General features: G+C 37.1%; 1 protein-coding gene across 5 annotated transcripts in view; it reads left to right on the top strand.

The window, feature by feature from the left end:
* Herc4 (HECT and RLD domain containing E3 ubiquitin protein ligase 4) overlaps positions 1 to 18,996 on the top strand; it is a 102,060-nt gene that overhangs the window by 76,740 nt on the left and 6,324 nt on the right. For 3 of the 5 annotated variants that reach the window (XM_042696326.1, XM_042696328.1, XM_042696330.1), the window contains 7 exons: positions 4,606 to 4,629; positions 7,246 to 7,344; positions 9,789 to 9,956; positions 10,371 to 10,514; positions 11,712 to 11,878; positions 12,866 to 12,932; positions 16,574 to 16,656. In XM_042696326.1, the coding sequence (XP_042552260.1) occupies positions 4,606 to 4,629; positions 7,246 to 7,344; positions 9,789 to 9,956; positions 10,371 to 10,514; positions 11,712 to 11,878; positions 12,866 to 12,932; positions 16,574 to 16,656 (752 nt within the window). The remainder of the gene's footprint in view (positions 1 to 4,605; positions 4,630 to 7,245; positions 7,345 to 9,788; positions 9,957 to 10,370; positions 10,515 to 11,711; positions 11,879 to 12,865; positions 12,933 to 16,573; positions 16,657 to 18,996) is intronic. The other 2 variants (XM_042696327.1, XM_042696329.1) reach the window with 1 other exon arrangement.

The raw sequence follows: 18,996 nt of genomic DNA, 5'->3' as shown, positions 1-18,996 counted from the left end.
CTTCCATCATTCTCCACCATCTGTCCCAAGCCCATCCATTCTCTCAAATTAGCTTGTGCTATTTTCACACATGTACATGGAATATTATGAGTGTATTCTAATAGTGTAACTCCATTAAACAGACTTATAGATTAACAAAATGAATACCAAAAAGCAGAAAACATGTTGGTCAAGAGTAGGGTTACAGATGAATGGAGAGAGGATGTTGGCCTAATACAGACAATTTTGTTATCTCTGATATGAGTACACTTAATTTAAGCCAGTTGCTGGTGGATCATGCCTGTAATCCTAGCTACTTCAAATCCAGCTCTTAGCACTATTAAATTACCACAAACGCTGAAGTGGAGCTATGGCTCAAGTAGCAAAGTGCTAGGCTTGAGTGAAAGAAGCACAGGGCCAGTGCCCAGGCCCTGAGTTCAAGCCCTGGCACTGGCAATAAATAAATAAATGCAAATAAAAAATCACTAAATTTAAAATTCTCCCAGATTAATTATAAATCCATAGACATATATACCCTAGGACTCTATAACCTAGTTTAAAAAACATTGTCTGTATCATCATGAAGTATACCAGTTGTCCTTTTACCTAGGGTTTTTGTCCATACCTGCTGAAGCAGGAAACTGAGTTCAAGGTCAACCTGGGCTATGTAGTAAGTCCCTGTCTCAAAAAACAACAAGACAAAGAATTATAAACCAGGTCACACACCAGTTACTTACATGTAATTGTAGCTATTCAAGAGGTTGAGATCTGAAGATCTTGCTTTGAACCCAGTCTGGGCAGACAAATTCATAAGACTCACCAGCAAAATGTTAGGCTAAATATGTGGCCCAAGTGGGCCAACCAAAAGCAAAGCTAGTGGCCTTGAGTTTAAGTCCAGTCCCACCACCAAAAAAAATTTTTTTTCTATGTAACTATTTTACTATGTGTATCTTACATCATGTTTGTGTGTCTTAAAATGTGTCTTGATAGCTGGGCACCAGTGGCTCATGCCTATAATCCTAGCTACTCAGGAGGCTCAGGTCTGAGGATCACGGTTCAAAGCCAGCCTGGGCCGGAAAGTTCGTGAGACTCTTATCTCCAATAAACCACTCAGAAAAATGGAGGTGGTGCTGTGGCTCAAGTGGTAGAGCGCTAGCTTTGAGCTGAAGAGCTGAGGAACAGTTCCCAAGCCCAGAGTTTAGGCCCCACGACCCTGCCCCCCTCCCCCAAAAAAGTGAAATGTATTGTTAATTTGCTGGGCACTGTTGACTCATGCCTGTAATCCATACTATTCAGGAGACTGAGATATGAGGATCATGGTTCAAAGCCAAGCCCAGGCAGGAAGTCTGTGAGATTTTTATCCCGGATTAACTAATAAAAAGCTAGAAGTGTTGTGGCTCAAGAGTACTAACCTTGAGCAAAAATCTTTAGGGATAGTGTTCAGGCTCTGAGTTCAAGCCTCAAGACATAGTCTTCTCTCATCCCCCCAAGAAAGTATTACTCATTTTTTTTGTATTTAAAAAAAAAAAAACTTCTTGCCAATCTCTGAAAAAAAAATTGCTTTGTTCTTTGACATCTGTTGAAAGAGAGGATTTTCCATTACCTTTCTTTACCAGTCAGGAAATTTATGAATCTGCCAAGTATGTGCTTCTGTGATCATTAAGCTTAAATAACTAATTTTGTGAATTTCTGGCTTTATATACACAGATTGAACATCCCAAATGTTGCAGAAGCAACATGTACAAATTCCAAACTAAAAAAAAAAAACCTGTAAAATCTGATTTGATTCCAGGCTTTCATAGAAGGATACTGGCCTTTTGTTCTGCTGAGATGCCTAGCTTTTTATCTTACCACCTTCCCTTCTCCTGTCCTTTTTCAAAACTCTTTCCAGTTATAAATTTTTGTGAAGTTATTGCTTGATTCCGTGATTATATAATCCTGTTTTTTTCCCCCAAGACACTAATGGTGATGTATGAAATGTTTTTCAGTTGGATTCCTTGTTTTATCTCTTTTCTCCCTCTGCAGTTATATCTTGGCAAAATGATAGGGTGGCATGCTTTATCTTTTTCTCTTCTGCTATTTGATGCTTGTTCTCTAATTTCTTGTGTATTTCCTTATTCTTTTAAACTATTTATAAGAAATACTTTAATTACTACTAAGCCCTTTGCTATTTTTCCCTTATGGTACATTTTTTTAAGTTATTGTATATCCATTTCTTCTGTATGTCTAGGAAAAATTGGCCAAATGAAAATAAAAGAAAGATCTATACTGGTTTTTCATGTTACAGTGAGATTCAAGTATATTTTTTTTTACATTTTTTTGATATTTAAAAAGTTGATGTACAGAAGAATGCAGTTACATAAGGCAGGTAAAGAGTATGTTTCTGGTCAATGTCACCCTCAAGTGATTTTTTTAAAAGTTTTCTTTCCTTTTAAAAACTTTATCTGGCCTGGGAAAGTGGCTCAGTGTAGAGCGCTTGCCTCGCATGCATGAGGCCCGGGATTCGATTCCTCAGCACCACATAAGCAGAAAAAAGCCGGAAGTGGCGCTGTGGCTCAAGTGGTAGGGTGCTAGCCTTGAGCTGAAGAGCTGAGGGACAGCACCCAGGCCCAGAGTCATTGCCCACGGCCAACCAAAAAAAAATTTTTTTTTATCTATGTGGTATAACCCATAAAAATTGGTAGTAAAAGTAATATAAATTGATGAGAATTTTCATCTTTGGTACTGTGTGTATTTATGTCATCAACCTTAATTATTCAGTATAATTGTGGTATGTTTTAACTCATCACTGTCCTATGTAATTGAGTTCTCGTATATTCACCTCCAAACAGCTACCAAGCTAGCAACATAACATGTTCACCGTGGTTTGAGTTTTGCCTTGTTTCCAGTTGGCTATAAAGTTGCCTAAATTCTAGAGTGTCCTATCTTCTGATACCCATTTCAAGTTTGAACAAGGAGTTCTCCACATTAAACACAGGTTCAGTAACTTGTTTTTGAACTCACAGAACTCAGAAAACACAGAGGATTAATTAGTTTGCTGTAGGGAAAGGATGTAGATTAAAATCCACTACATTAAGAAGCACTTGAGAGCCTGGCAATGGTAGGCAAGTCTGTAATCCTAGCTACTCAGGAGGCTGAGATCTGAGGATCGCCATTCAAAGCCAGTCTGGGCAGGAAAGTATGTGAAACTTACCTCCAGTTAACCACCAGAAACCTGGAAGTGGCACTGTGGCTTAACTGGTAGAGTAGTTGCCTTGAGATGAAGAGCTCAGGGACAGTGCCCAGGCCCAGAATTCAAGCCCATGACCTACAGAAAAAACAAACAAACAAACAAAAAAAGAAGCATATGAGGAAGAATCTAGGAGATATACCCAAAGCAGAGTACTCACTGTTCTTTTAACTCTTTTATTGTAAAGATGCTGTACAGAGGGGTTACAGTTACATGAGTATGGTAATGAGTACATTTCGTATTGAGCATTATTACCCCCTCCTTTTCTTTTAACTCTTAATTGCTTGGTATTAATGTATGGTACTACTCAGGATTGTTAATCAATGAAGCTCACACAAACCTCTCAGTGTTTATTGGGTCTCAGTCATGTGGCTGGCTTTTTCTAGAGGCAGAACTGGCAGCACATAGCCCATATCTCCATTATAAGTCACATTATTTCATTGTCTAGTGACAAAAGGCCCTGGGAAAATAAAGATACTTTTCAGATGTGATATTTCAAAGGCCTATAGATCTTCCTAGTAGCCCAGGGCCACAACTTCTCTTTGGCTAAGATTGATTCTTCACTATACCAGGCAGCATGCATAAATTTAGTAACTTGTTTCTGAAGATGGCTGGTCTAATGCTGAACATAATAAGAAAGTTTTCTGCCAGAAAGTATTCCTTTTCAGTAAAGTGGTATGCTTTGTAAATTTTCTTTTTGTTACCTCTCAACTCATTTCCTGTCCTACACTTTATATTTTAAATTTGGATTTTAAAAACAATACTCATGTGGCTGGCCTTTTCTAGAGGTAGGAAGTGTTCTTCAAGAAAGTATTTATTCCTTTTCAGTAAAGTGGTAAGCTGTGTAAATTTTCTTTTTGCTACTTACCAATCTGTTTTCTGTTTTATATTTTAAATTAATTTGGTTTTAAAAAATAATATAAGATAGCTTATGTTTTACTGATTATTTCTGTCAGAAACTAATTTGTAGCTTATTTTCCCTTGTTTTGTTTCTGCGTAGTATTGCCATATAGAAGACATTTTATTTTATTAAGTTTAACCCATTCTCAAAAGCCTGAAAAATATTTCTTCCATTTTCCAGGAAAAGAAACTAAGCCATAAAATTATTTTTTCAAGACTATGTCAACTTTAAAATTAGTGTTTTTAGTCAACCTGAATTCTGCAAATGAGATAATTGTGCTAATGTTTAGATAATTTTATGTTCAGAAAATATCTGAAGCAAAGGCTCACATTTATAGACCTAAACTGATAGAGGAAGGATAACTTCTGTGGTAAATGCATTTTCTACCTCATTAGTTCAGGCAAAAGATACAAAATGCTTCTTTGAATAGAAGTAGTTGTTTGGACACTAACATTGCTCTTCCTCATTATTGTTGCATTCTGCATTGCTGTCTTAGGATGTCAGCCATGGATTAACTGAGGTAAGTTTGGTGTAATAAAGTCTTGTATTCAGAGTAAGATATCCTTCTGTTCTTACTATGTGAAGAGTAAAATTTCCTCTTCTGTGTGATTTTTTTTTTTGTGGGGGGAGGGGTCTGTTTGTGGGGCCTGAACTCTGGGCCTGGGCACTGTCCCTCAGCTCTTCAGTTCAAGGCTAGTGCTCTACCACTTGAGCCACAGCGCCACTTCCGGCTTTTTTCTTTTTGCTTATGTGGTGCTGAGGAATCCAACCCAGGGCCTCATGCATGCAAGACAAGCGCTTTACCACTGAACCACCTTCCCAGCCCCTGATTTTTTTTTTAATTGTACGTATATGTGTTATTTCAGTTTGATATTTTGAGTTTATAGAAATTATTCTATATTACATTTCAGAAGAATTCTCTGAATAAAATTAAACCCTGTTAACAATTCTGCCTGATATTTTCAGTAAGATTTGTTTTACAGTAGTTCCTGCTCTCCCAATATTCCCATATAAAATGTAAATGTCCTTAATATTAAGAAACAGATTTTCATTTGAAAATTTGACAGATTCCACTCTAGTAAAGCTAAATTGGGAGACCCTATCAGAAGAAAATAAAAGCAAAAGCATGAGGGGGAGGTGTGGCTCCCCAGTACCACAAGAAAGCAAGGGAGAGAGGTAGAAAGGGAGGAAGGGAAAGAAAGAAAGAAAGAAGGAAGGAAAAGAAGAAAAGAGCTTAGTAACAAATATAAAGATTGACAAATATAAACATTGACACATGAAATAAATTGAGGAGTGGTAAGGTTTTATAAAGCACATTCATAATTCAGTATATTTTCTTAATATATTGAGAACTAAGTTGGCAGAGCTGAGCAATATTAGATCAATTTGGTTTTACTAGCCCAAAGTAAGAGAGTCAAGTTGAAAATAAGGTAGTTAAAATGGAAAAGAGATAGATATGTTTGTAAAGGCAAAACAAGACTAAGTAATCCTTAGTGAGTATAAGAATGCAGATTTAGCCAGATGCCGGTGGCTCATGTCTGTAATCCTAGCTACTCAAGAGGCTGAGATCTAAGAATCACAGTTCAAAGCCAGCCTGGGCAGGAAAGTCGGTGAGACTCTTATCTCCAGTAAACCACCAGCGAAACAGGAAGTGGCAAGTGGTAGAGCACTAGCCTTGAGCTGAAGAGGTGAGGGACAGTGCCCAGGCCCAGAGTTCAAAAAAAAAGCAGGAGCTGGGAAGGTGGCTCTGTGGTAGAGTGCTTGCCATGCATGCATGAGTTCCTGGGTTCGATTCCTCAGCAGCACATATGCAGAAAAAGCCAGAAGTGGCGCCATGGCTCAAGTGGTAGAGCACTAGCCTTGAGCTGAAGAGCTGAGGGACAGTGTTCAGGCCCAGAGTTCAGGCCCCACAACTGATGCAAAAATAATAATAATAATAATGCAGATTTATCGGGCTGGGAGTATGGCTCAGTGGTAGAGTGCTTACCTAGCATGCATGAGGCCCTGGATTCAATTCCTCAGTACCAAATAAACAACAACAACAAAGTGATTTAAAAAAAAATTTTTTTTAAGAATGCAAATTCAGAGTTAGCACAATTGTAATAATGTTTTTTTGTTTGTTTGTTTTTTTGGGTCCGGTCATGGGGCCTGAACTCTGGGCCTGGGCGCTGTCCCTCAGCTCTTCAGCTCAAGGCTAGCGCTCTACCACTTGAGCCACAGCGCCACTTCCGGCTTTTTTCTTTTTGCTTATGTGGTGCTGAGGAATTGAACCCAGGGCCTCTGGCATGTAAGGCATGCGCTCTACCACTGAGCCACCTTCCCAGCCCCCAATTGTAAGAATGTTAAATGACAGTTTATAATTCTTTGTATTTTGTAAATAGCAATCACTATTTGAGATAGTTTCATTAAAGTGACTATCGTTTAAAAATGATAATGTTGGATCGTTCACCTAATCTTAATTCTAACAATATAATTTTGGCACCGTCATGTCACTCAATAAGTAACTGTTAAATGAAGAATATAGGCAATGATCTCAGGACCTGTAATCTGTAAGAACTGTGTATTTTACTTATAGGAATGCTAAATTGTAAGGTAAATTTAGTGCACTGAAACTCAAGTTGTTATAAGCTAAGCAAAATATACTTGTGCTGGATGATGTAATTCCAGCATTCAGGAGCCAAAGGCAGAAGGATGGTGAGTTTGAGACAAGCCAGTGCTAGATAATGAAATCTTGTCTCAAGAAACCATGGGCTGAAGATGCAGCCAAGTAATAGAATGCTTGCCTAGCAAGCGAGTATAATACTCTCAGTTTAATTCCCAGGACTGCCTATCAGAGAAAAACATTAAGGCGAGGAGGAAGAGATAAAGGAGAGAGAGATACTTTATTTTATAACTTTAGGATTCTATAAAGTATACATTTCTCTCCTTAAATGGGCAATTGGGTTTATTCTGATGCCTCATTTAATCCGCAAAATAATTCTGCATTGAGAAATAAGCTACATGTTTTACTTATAGTTCTTGAACTACAGATGTGTGGCTAAATCAAGAATGTGATCACCTTAACAAAAAAATAACAGTACTTGGAATAATATACAACAAATCATTTTGTACTAATAAATTAACTTTTTACTTTCAGTTGGCAGATATCCCTGTTACAATCTGTACGTATCCATTTGTATTTGATGCCCAAGCAAAAACTACTCTGCTACAAACAGATGCTGTCTTACAGATGCAGGTAAAATAGTGTATGAGACTAATTTGACTTGCTTCTCTAATGTTTTGTACAACAGAAATATTTGAAACTTGCCTATAATGTTTTCTTTGGGTACAGTATTATGCTCTTGTCATTTGCAGAAGTAACTTAAGTAGCTACAAATGTGACATGCATATACTTCTGGGAGAGGTTTATAAAAAATGCTTCAATTAAAACAATGTTTTTCCTTTATCTTTTTTTTTTTTGTCAGTTGTGAAACTTGAACTCTGGGCCTAGGCACTGTCCCTGAGCTCTGCAGCTCAAAGTGAGTTCTCTACTACTTGAATCAGAGCACCACTTCTGATTTTCTGGTGGTTAATTGGAGATAAGAATCTCATGGACTTTCCTGCCTGGGCTGCTCTTCGACCATGATCCTCAGATCTCAGCCTTCTGAGTAGCTAGTGTTACAGGAGTGAGCCACTGGCACTCAGCTTTCTTTATATATCTTTAAAATAATATAAGCTTTTTTCATTATATAAATATGCAGTCTTTTAAAAAGTTTTTACTAGTTTACATGAAAATGTGTTAGGTTATACGTCTATTGTTTATTTACTTGGTAAAAGATGGAGTGACTACAGGTGAAGTATATAGTAGGAAGCATTCCGTTACTTAGAAGTTCCTTGAAGAAAATTCTAGAATCTTGAGATTGGTTATCATCTTTCATTCTTCTGCTTTTACCAACTACTCTCTTGTTTTCAGCATTTGTTCATTCATAATGAAGACTTTTTAAAACTAGTTAATACCATGACCTTAAAGAATTACAGTAAGTTTACTTTATCAATTTGAAGCTGTAATCCAACTACTCAGGAGGCTGAATATTGCAACCTCCTTTTGTTCAAAATAAAGCCAGCCAAGGCAGAAGGGTTGGTAAGATTCCATCTCCAATTGTCCAGCAAAAAGCAGGTCTGGAAGTATAGTAGAGTGCCAGTCCTGAGCATGTAAGCTGACCAAATGTAAGGCCCTGAGTTCAAATCCAAGTACCCAGAAAAAACATTTATCTTCCTCAGATACAGAATATCTGACTGATTTCAAGACCAAGGTAATGATGAGATGCGACATTTGACTATTTAATATTCTAAAAATACTTTTAGAAACAGACGTTGATAACTTCATTCTGTCAATTTGTTATTTGAAACCATTCTAAACATTTAAAAAATAAGTACTAGGGCTGGAGGATCCTAGTGGCTTATGCCTATAATCCTAACTACTCATGAGGCCAAGATCAAAGGATTGTGGTTCCAAGCAATCCCAGGCAGGAAAGTCTATGAGCTCTTCTCTCCCAATTATGTACCAGAAAGCTAGAAGTGGAGCTGTGGCTCAAGTGATAGAGTGCTTGCCTGAGCAAAATAGCATGGATCAGCACACATTACATGTGCATGTGCACTCACACATTTATATACACACTACTAATCACAATAAATAAGGGGAAAATTTTTAGAGATAATGCTTATTTCTACTTTAATTACAAGAAGAAAATTAGTTTTGTAAGTCTAATAAAACTAATCATTTTAAGTAATTATACAAAGGAGTTGCCGTTCATCAAAGCAGTTTATGAATACAGTGCATCCCTTTCAGCGTTCTCACTCGTCCCTCCCAACTCACAACTTCCCTCATTCTTCTTTTTTGTAGGATGTACATTGAGTTCTTGTCTACCCTGATTTGTACTTTTAATATTATATATTCTGTTTTAGAGCAAGAACACAGAAAAACAACAAAGGCTTTAAATGGTAAAAGCCAAATGTTTGGTTTGAGAGTACATTTGATGATCACTCTATGTCTGATAAATTCCTGTAATACACTAGATAATAGCTAGATTATTCTTTTTCTCTTTAAACATTTTCTTTTCTGTCTTTTTTTTTTTTTTTTTTTTTGGGTCCGGTCATGGGGCCTGAACTCTGGGCCTGGGCGCTGTCCCTCAGCTCTTTAGCTCAAGGCTAGTGCTCTACCACTTGAGCCACAGCGCTACTTCTTTTCTTTTTGCTTATGTGGTGCTGAGGAATCGAACCCAGGGCCTCAGGCATGCAAGGCAAGCTCTCTACCACTGAGCCACCTTCCCAGTCCCTCTTTAAACATTTTCTTATTATCCTTACTCCCCATCCCTACCCTCCACTCCCCCCACAGTGGCTAAAAATGAACAGATTTATATTAAATAATTAGACATCAGTTCCTAACTTGACTTGCCCAGATGATATAGTTCTTCATAAAGTTATGAGTTATAACTCATAATAATATGCAAATTCAAAGTATTCCATGTTCAGTTTACCAAATTCTTATGCTATACTAAATGTTGCATTAAATGCTGTGTGAATGCAGAAACATCAGGACTCAATAGTATATCTCTAGCTGTAGGTAGATGTTGGCTTATATAACTAGTCAGTAGCTGCTTTGCACCATTGCTTCTACAATTTTAAACTTTTGTTTTCTAGATGGCAATTGACCAGGCCCACAGACAGAACGTCTCCTCTCTTTTTCTCCCAGTGATTGAATCTGTGAATCCCTGCCTAATTCTAGTAGTTCGTAGAGAAAATATTGTGGGAGATGCAATGGAAGTTCTTAGAAAAACGAAGAATATAGATTACAAGAAGCCACTCAAGGTAATTTTTCTTTTTCTATTCCTTTTTCTTTCTTTTTTTTTTTTTTTGTTTGGTTGTGGGCCTTGAACTTAGGGCCTGGATGCTGTCCCTGAGCTTTTGTTCAAGGCTCATGTTCTATCATGTTGTGCCACAGCATCCGTTTTCTGGAAATAAAAGAGTCTCATTAACTTTCCTGCCAGCGCTAGATTACAGTTGTGAGCCACTGATAACTGACCAACACTTCTTTTTGTGTAATTGGGATTTTTACGTAAGTTGCTTAAAGTTCAGTGTTTTGGTGAGGTTTTTTTTTTTTTGTATCTTGAGAATTTAAAAACAAAACTGTATATTTCTTTTTTTAAAGAATTAAGTGGCATATTATGAGGACACCAAAGTGTTCTTTTACTTCTTTGTAGTGTTTGCATTATATTGTTTCAGGTTATATTTGTTGGAGAAGATGCTGTTGATGCAGGAGGGGTACGCAAAGAATTTTTCTTGCTCATCATGAGGGAATTATTGGATCCTAAATATGGCATGTTTAGATATTATGAAGATTCCAGGCTCATTTGGTTTTCAGATAAGGTAACTGTCCATCCAAATTGCTTCTTTTGTACATACCTATGTGTTTATACATACCTATGTACTTACTGTGTATGTATATATAACTCAGTAAATCATTCTAGCATATTTAGTTCAGTGACCTGTTCAGTTTATTATTAGAAATATTCTAAACTTTTGCACTTTATAATTATTCAAACCAATGCTTTCTACAAAAGTCAAATAAGCAGCTCGGGACCTCACACTTGCTACACGGACACTGTACCTCTTGAACTACTCCCCCAGCCCAACCATAATTTTTGAAAGATGATCAGCTTGAAAATAATACTGACTTTTTCCTCTGTTTATCTCATTTTGAAAATTGAATAATAATTACTAGATTGAGTTTTTTCTTGGGAAGGATTAATTTAGTATTAGAGATCATTTAGACAAAGGATAAGAAAACTATCAGCCAAATTCTTTCCACCACATACTTTTGTATAGAGTCACATTCTGGCTATAGCTACTTTTGAGCCTACTGCATCAGAGGTACAAGTGAGTAACTACAATAGAGACCTATTCCTACAAAGTCTAAAATATTTACCACCTACTCTTTATACAGAAAAAGGTTGCTGAGTTCTGATTTAATAAACGTGATGGTTCTATGGGCTGGGAAGGTAGCTCAGTGGTAGAGCGCTTGCCTTGCATGCCTGAGGTCCTGGATTTGATTCCTCAGCACCACATAAGCAAAAAGAAAAAAGCCAGAAGTGGCGCTGTGGCTCAAGTGGTAGAGCGCTAGCCTTGAGCTGAAGAGCTGAGGGACAGTGCCCAGGCCCAGAGTTCAGGCCCCACAACTGGACCCAAAAAAACAAAAACAAATAAACGTGATGGTTCTACTGATTAGTAATCTGATTTGAAGAAAATTTCTATGAATGAGCTACATTGTTTGTAAACTTTGCATGTATTAGTCTTTCTTCCAGGAAGCTGTCTTATATAATGGTAGGAGATTCTGATTTCTATGAAATACCACTTGGGAAGGGTGTGTAGGTTATGATTTCACCTAGATAGTAAGTTTTTAGGTCTTAGAAAATTGAGTGGGAATAAAAAATGCTAATGATGTCGTTATACTAGGGAGGTAGTAATGAGGATGAATTTTTCTATATCCTTAAACTTTTCTGAGGGTGACTTTTTGTAATAAAATCAATGTTTTAACTTAGATCAATCTTAAAACTTTATTTTCAGACATTTGAAGATAGCGATTTGTTCCATCTGATTGGTGTTATCTGTGGGTTAGCAATTTATAATTTTACTATTGTGGACCTTCACTTTCCTTTGGCTTTATATAAGAAACTCCTGAAAAAGAAGCCATCCCTGGATGATTTGAAAGAACTAATGCCTGATGTTGGGAGGTTAGTTTTAAAAAGTGTCAAGGGTAAGATTTGGGAAGAAATGGGAACTGTACAGAAAAAGGTCTATATTATTGATTTCTAGGAATAATTGTTTCTGCTCCATTTCTGAAGTTAATAAATGGAAGGGTCCCTCCTCTCCATTTTTTTTTTTTGTGCCCATCCTGTGGCTTGAACGCAAAGCCCTGTGCCATAGATGGTTTCCCTGAACTCACAGCTCCATTTCTGATTTTTTGGTTGTTAATTGGACATGAGTCTCACAAAGGAGGAGGTAACAATGTTTGATAGGAAATGTGCTCATTACTTTACTCATGTAACTGTAACCCCTCTGTACAGTATTTTTACAATAAAAATATATGCAGAAGAAAAAAAAGTCTCATGGAAAAAGCAAAAAAGAGTCTAATGGACTTTTCTGCCTGGGCTAGCATTGAACTACACTGTGATCCTGTGATGTCAGCCTCCTGAGTAGCTAAAATTAATGTGAGACACTGGTGCCCTGCTGGAAACCCTTTTAATGATGGAAAATCTAATGGTTAGAGGCATGGCATAAATGGTAGAGAGCCTGTCAAAGCAAGCATGAAGCTCTTGAGTTCAAACTCTAATACCACTAGTCAGTCGTCAACCTATGAAAATTCATTATGTTACTGAGATAAAAATGTTCATTAAAAAAGACTAAATGTTTTGTTTCTAAAGTTCATCTTTAGTGGTTAATCAGTATTTCATAGATACTGGATAATAAATTTAGGAAAGTAGTATTTTCTGAACATGATGAAATGATTTAATTGGACTTTCACTTTTGAGTGCCTTCATTTATACTTTTTTTGAATATGTAAGTAATATCTACTAATATAAAATAGAATAAGATTACACAAAAATAAAAACAAATGAGAAATACATGATTTTTTATTAACAGGGAATGAGAAATACGTAAGCAAAATCATCAAAATAACAATAATATTTTGCCTTAAAGAAATATACATTGTTTTACAGAAGTATGCAACAGTTACTGGATTATCCAGAAGATGATATAGAGGAAACATTTTGTCTAAATTTTACGGTAAGATACTGTCATAGGTTAGCCTGATTGTTCATCATGGCCCAATGTGCCCAATGATTTCTCATAGTAGTTGGAATTCTTCACCCTTAAGCTAACATTTATTGAGCACCAACTGTGTATAAGTCATACTACATGCATTATTTCCTTTTATTGTCAATTTTCATGGAAAAATTAGTATTCATACTCAACCATGTGACTTGATTGCTTATATACTTTACTATTATGCTAACAATACTTAATGTAAAAGATCTTTGTCTAGTAATGCACTTTTGAACCTACAATTACAGGAATGCTTAGAAAAGCAAAAGGTTGTTAGCAGGAGAGATTAACAATGAGCTTACTACTTACACCACTTAAAAGATGGATTCTCTCTGATACATTTCATTCTACTTTACATAATGTTCATCCTTGCCTATATTGTCTTACAATTTGACACATTAATAAGATATAAATGCAAATAAATATACACTTGGAAATGAAACTACAGCTCTTGTAAATTATGCAATATTTCATTTAAGTCAGCAAAAGGAATGTTGAATAACATCTCTTCACATGTAAAGCTATTGACAAATGGGAATGTGTCAGAAAAAGACTAGTTGACACTTAAGAGACTATTAGGAAGGATGAAGGGACAGTTTAAATATTATAAATTAGACTTATGAACATGATAAAATCCTTTTGTTTGTTGGTTTGGTTGTTTGAGGATATTTATTTTTGGCATTGCTGAGGTTTGAACTCAGGACTTAAAGATACTTGATAGGCTTTATCACTTTCAGACCTTTCTGCTTCAGACCTTATATGCTTCAAATATGATCTTATTTTTTGATTAGGATCTATACTTCTACATAGCTTGGATGACAGGACCATACCACCATGCTCAGCTTTTTTTTTTTAATTTTTTTTTTTTGGGGGGGGAGGTCCGGTCCTGGGGCCTGAACTCTGGGCCTGGGCACTGTCCGTCAGCTCTTCAGCTCAAGGCTAGCTCTCTACCACTTGAGCCACAGCGCCACTTCCGGCTTTTTTCTTTTTGCTTATTTGGTGCTGAGGAATCGAATCCAGGGCCTCATGCATGCAAGGCAAGCGCTCTACCACTGAGCCACCTTCCCAGCCCTCCTCAGCTTTTTTTAATGGTTGAGTTGAGGGTTTTGGATATCTCTTGTTGCCCAGGTTAGCTGGAACCTTGCTCATCCTAAGTAGCTAGGCTTATAAAGGCATGAGCTACCAACTCCAACAGCTTTTTACAGAAATCTTTATTTATATGTTTATTTTCTACCCCAATTAGTCTGATTATGGTTTTGTTGTCAAAGCTAACAAAAGATATCATATTCTGGGGCTGGGAAGGTGGCTCAGTGGTAGAGTGCTTGCCTTGCATGCATGAGGCCCTGGGTTCAATTCCTCAGCACCACATAAACACAGAAGAAGCTGGAAGTGGTGCTTTGGCTCAAGTGGTAGAGTGTTAGCTAGGCTTGAGCTGAAGAGCTGAAGGACAGCGCCCAGCCCAGAGTTCAGGCCCCACGACTGACCTTCTCCCCCGCCCCCCAAAAAAAAAATCATATTCTGCTCTTATATGATTTACCAGCCGGATGTCTGTGTCGCAATCCTGGCCACTGAGGAGGCTGAGATCTGAGGATCATGGTTCAAAGCTAGCCCAGGCACAACAGTCCAGAGACTAATTTCCAATAAACTATTCAAAAAAAGAAATGGAGCTTTGTTCAAGTGATACAGTGCTAGGCTTGAGGAAAAAAAGCTCAGGGACAGCATACAGGCCCTGAGTTCAAGCCCCAAGACTGGCAAACACATATACACAAAAGCCAATTTGCCTACAAATGTTTATAAAGTCAGTGGTCTTTATAAGAGTTGACACATAGTGGAGCTATAAAAAAAAATTTTATATTTAAGCTGAAGTGAATAAATTTTCAAAATTAAAAAGAAATTTCCTTGCAATTATCATACTTTCTGTAAAATTTTGGTTCCCCTTTTCATTGCATTCATTTATGTCCATTTAAGTTTTTTAGCCTTTTTTGAGGGGGGGGGAGGTTGGGGTGGGGACAGCACTATTCCTAAGCTCTTTTTGCTCAAGGCTAGCACTCTACCACGTAGTTAATTGGAGATAAGACTCTCAGGGACTTTTGCCTGGGCTGACTTCCAACTACTTTGATACTCAGATATCAGCCTCCTGAGTAGCTAGTATTACAGGTGTTAGCAATTGGTACCCAGCTTATGAATATTGATTATCACGCTTAACTAAAATATTGAGTTCCAAGCCGTTTAAATTCTGATATATTATAGTCATCATTTGTAAACTCCTTGAAGTAGACATTTTCTTCAAGAACAATTGAAGTCTAAACATTTCTTCCTGCTATTTCTTTCTCAAATTAGCTCTTTACTGCTTCCAGAATAAAAGCTTTAGAAAAGGCCTCAAAGGCATATTTAATTTCGTTTTCTTCAACTTTTTATTGTATCCTTCACTTATACCAAATTATACTGGGCTCTTTCATTTACCTTACTTCCTCATTTAGAGCCACTTGCTATGCATTTTCATTGTTCTGGTTAAATGGATGTGCTCAGCCTGGAATTTCCTTTTCTGATCGTCCAGAATCCTACCAATTCTTCTAGGTGCTTTACAAATGACATTTCTTGCAAGTGGCGCTGTAGCTCAAGTGGTAGAGCGCTCACCTTGAGCTGAAGAGCTGAAGGACAGCACCCAGGCCCAGAGTTCAGAGTCCCACGACCGACAAAAAAAAAAAAAAAACAAATGACATTTCTTCCTCAATCTTCAATGCCTATTTCTAGTGGGAATTAAACTTTCCTTCCTGTGTAGTCTATTTAGATTATCATAATAAGAGAAGGAATAAAGTAAGAAAGATTTAGAGGTAGGAATAGTATTTTGTTTGGTTGGTTGATAGCTGTTGGCTTTTTTTATATTATTTATTTTTTATTGTGAAAATACTGTACAGAGGGCTTACAATTACACGGGCAAGATAATGAGTACATTTCTTACCAAGCATTGTATCCTGCTCCTTTGTTTCCCCTTCCCATTCCTTTCCATCCTCCCCCCGCCCCCCCCAAGCTGTTGGCTTTTTGAGAAAGGACCCCGCTTGAGGCTAATATCAAATTCATGATCTTTCTGCCTCCACCTCCCAAGTGCTAGGATTACAGACATGTACTGCTTTGCCCAGATCTGAAGGAGAAATACAAAGTTTCAAAGAAACTGACCATCCTTAGAAATCCAATTAATGTGTGATATTCATCCAGATAGAGGAATAGGAGGAAGTAGTCATGGGAAAATGAATAATTGTTCTACACTGAATACATTCTGATACTTGAAATCAGTTTCTCATCTAAGGAAAATATCCTTTTAACATTTTTCTACATTCTAAAGGTTTTGTATCAATGCTTAGTTAACCCTGTGCTTAACTAACCAAACAGTAATTTCTAGTTAAAATGGTGATAGGATATTAATCTACTAGAGAAGATGAAAATCCCTAATTGTGACTTTGGGCAGAATTCATAAATAAGCTTTTGGTTATACACTTTTGTCTCAGATTTATTGTATTTTTATATTTAACAAGGGGAAGGGAGAATTTAGATTATTAAAATACTCGTCTGACATTGACTTTTTTAAACATTTAAATTAATAGATCACAGTTGAAAACTTTGGTGCAACAGAAGTGAAAGAGCTGGTTCTAAATGGTGCAGATACAGCTGTTAACAAACAAAATCGGTAAGTGGACTCTAGCAGCATAAGTGGGAGTAATAACATTTAATGGGTGCTTCCTACTGTATTTAAGAAGCCATCATGAACCATTTTTACTTAGATAAAACAGTCTTTGAATTTTCATTGATGAAGTAAATCACCTTGGTTTCTGAAATCCTATTTAAGATATCAATAAAGGAATGATAAAAAAAAACAAGAACAATGAGAAGTGAGAAGAGACAACTGCAGACATGTTCTTTTGGAAGCCAGAAAATATTGGTAACTTGCTAGCAAACTGGAGAAAGCAGCAATAAAAAATGGACTGGAGCTCCAAGAAGCTGCCCAGCTCATAGTTCAAAACAAAGTTGCAGGGCTGAAAAGAAAACTTACCATTAGAAACTATATAGAATTTGAAGAAATGGCTGAAATCAGAAAGGTTGGCTTTTATAAAAATCAAAACAAATCCTTTTTCTTAGAACAATAGGAAGTACCCTAACAACTACCCTTATACAACTTAGAAGATTTACCTTTTATTTGAGGTTTCACACTTGGTAGGCAGGTTCTCTGCCACTTGAGCCATGCCCAGTCCTTTTTGCTTTGATTCATCCCTTTTTTTAAAGAACAACTCTTTATACACTAGCCTAGCAGCTGTGGCCAAAACAATTGTAATTGTATTTCTACTACTGGCAGGCTTCTATGTAACCATCAGTAAATTAGTAACGTCTTGGTTGTCCGTTACATTGAGGAGAATTGACAAGTTGTACCTACTTCTTGGTGGCTCTTGAGGTTTAGGTGAAGCAATAATCTTAAGATTCTTAGGACTTAGCACATGTATTTGCTCAATTAATGTTGGCTATTAGGATGATTTGATATTTTCAACTGCAAATATGTCTTTGATTAAAGCTGTTAAAATGACATTAAAAAATGTAGATCCTTCTGTTCTTTAAAAAAAATCACTTGGTTTTGTAAATTTTGACCATGGTTTAGATGTTTTCTACTTTTAAAGTTTCTGTAGTTAAACTCACTGTGATTCCTAAAAATAGTTCATGAGCTAGGTGTCGGTCATCCTAGCTACTTAGGAGGCGGAGAGCTGAAGATTGAGGTAGAAGCAAGCACAGGCAGGAAGTCTGTGAAACTCTTACCTCCAGTTATTAAACTAAAGCTGTCAGTGGAGGTGCTGTGACTCACATGGTAGAACGCTAGTCTTGAGAGAAAAGAAAAAGAGCTCAGCACCTAGGCCTTGAGTTCACCCCCAGAAGCACAAAATAAGTAACTTACATAGATTATTTAACTGAAAAACAATTTTAGAATTTGACGAAAATGTGTTTGCAGGTAAAATGATTTGGCATTTTCTACTTGATTACCACTGTAGTTTAACTGTTTTGTGTGTGCTGGTCCTGGGGCTTTGGGTGTTAATCCTTGAGTTTGTTCCCCTCCCCTTTCCCCCTCTACGGATAGTGCTCTACCACATGAGTCACAGCTTCACTTGCTGAATTCAGTTTTCTAATTGGATAAATTATAAAATTATTAATTGTACAACAAAGTTTCACCTAAAGGGATTATCATGCCACTTTTTTCTTTAAGCCCACCAATTGATTTTTATATTGGTCTCCTTTCATCAGTTTTTCCCCTCATTAATTACTTGGTACAGGGGGTGTCCTTTTAGTTTCCTTTAGTATCTTTAGAGAAAAAAGAGAATCTTTTGACTTACACTATGCAAGTAATGGTTCTTGTTTAAAGTTCTTTTTGCCAGTACTGGTTTTTTGTTTAATTATTATTTAAGTAGTTGTCAATTTGAGTATTCTTCATCAGTGTTGCCCAGTTACTGGGTTTGAACTCAAGAGTTTTGCCCTTGCTAGACAGGGGCTCTGCTGCTCTTAAGCCACAACTCCAGCCATTTGTGCTCTGGTTTTTGTGGGGTAGGCCAGCAATCAATCTTAGTTACCCTTCCTGCATAGCTAGGATAACTTACATGTGCCCTAGTGCCTGGCTGTTGGTTGAGGTGGTTCTCATCAGAGTTTTACCTGCACTGGCTTAGATCCATGATCCTCTCAGTCTTCACCTATCAAGTAGATGTGAGCCATCAGTGCCTAGCATATTCTTTATCATTTTGTTACCAGGTACCAGTGACTTATATCTATATACTAGCTACTCAGGAGGCTGAGATCTGAGAATCCCAGTTAGAAGCCAGCCTGGGCAGGGAAGTCTGAAGCTGGAAGTGGAACTGTGGTTCACATGGTAAAGCAGTAGCTTTGAAAATAAAAGCTTATGGAACAGTGTCCAGTTCCTGATGAATTCAAGCCCCAGCATAGGCACACAAAGTTTTATTGTTGTTTAGATTCCTTGGAACCCAAGGAAAAATGGCTG

Source organism: Dipodomys spectabilis, unplaced genomic scaffold (assembly GCF_019054845.1).
Source record: "Dipodomys spectabilis isolate Male_0828 unplaced genomic scaffold, ASM1905484v1 ptg000207l, whole genome shotgun sequence".
NCBI lineage: Eukaryota > Metazoa > Chordata > Mammalia > Rodentia > Heteromyidae > Dipodomys > Dipodomys spectabilis.
This window is presented reverse-complemented; position numbering and strand designations above follow the sequence as displayed.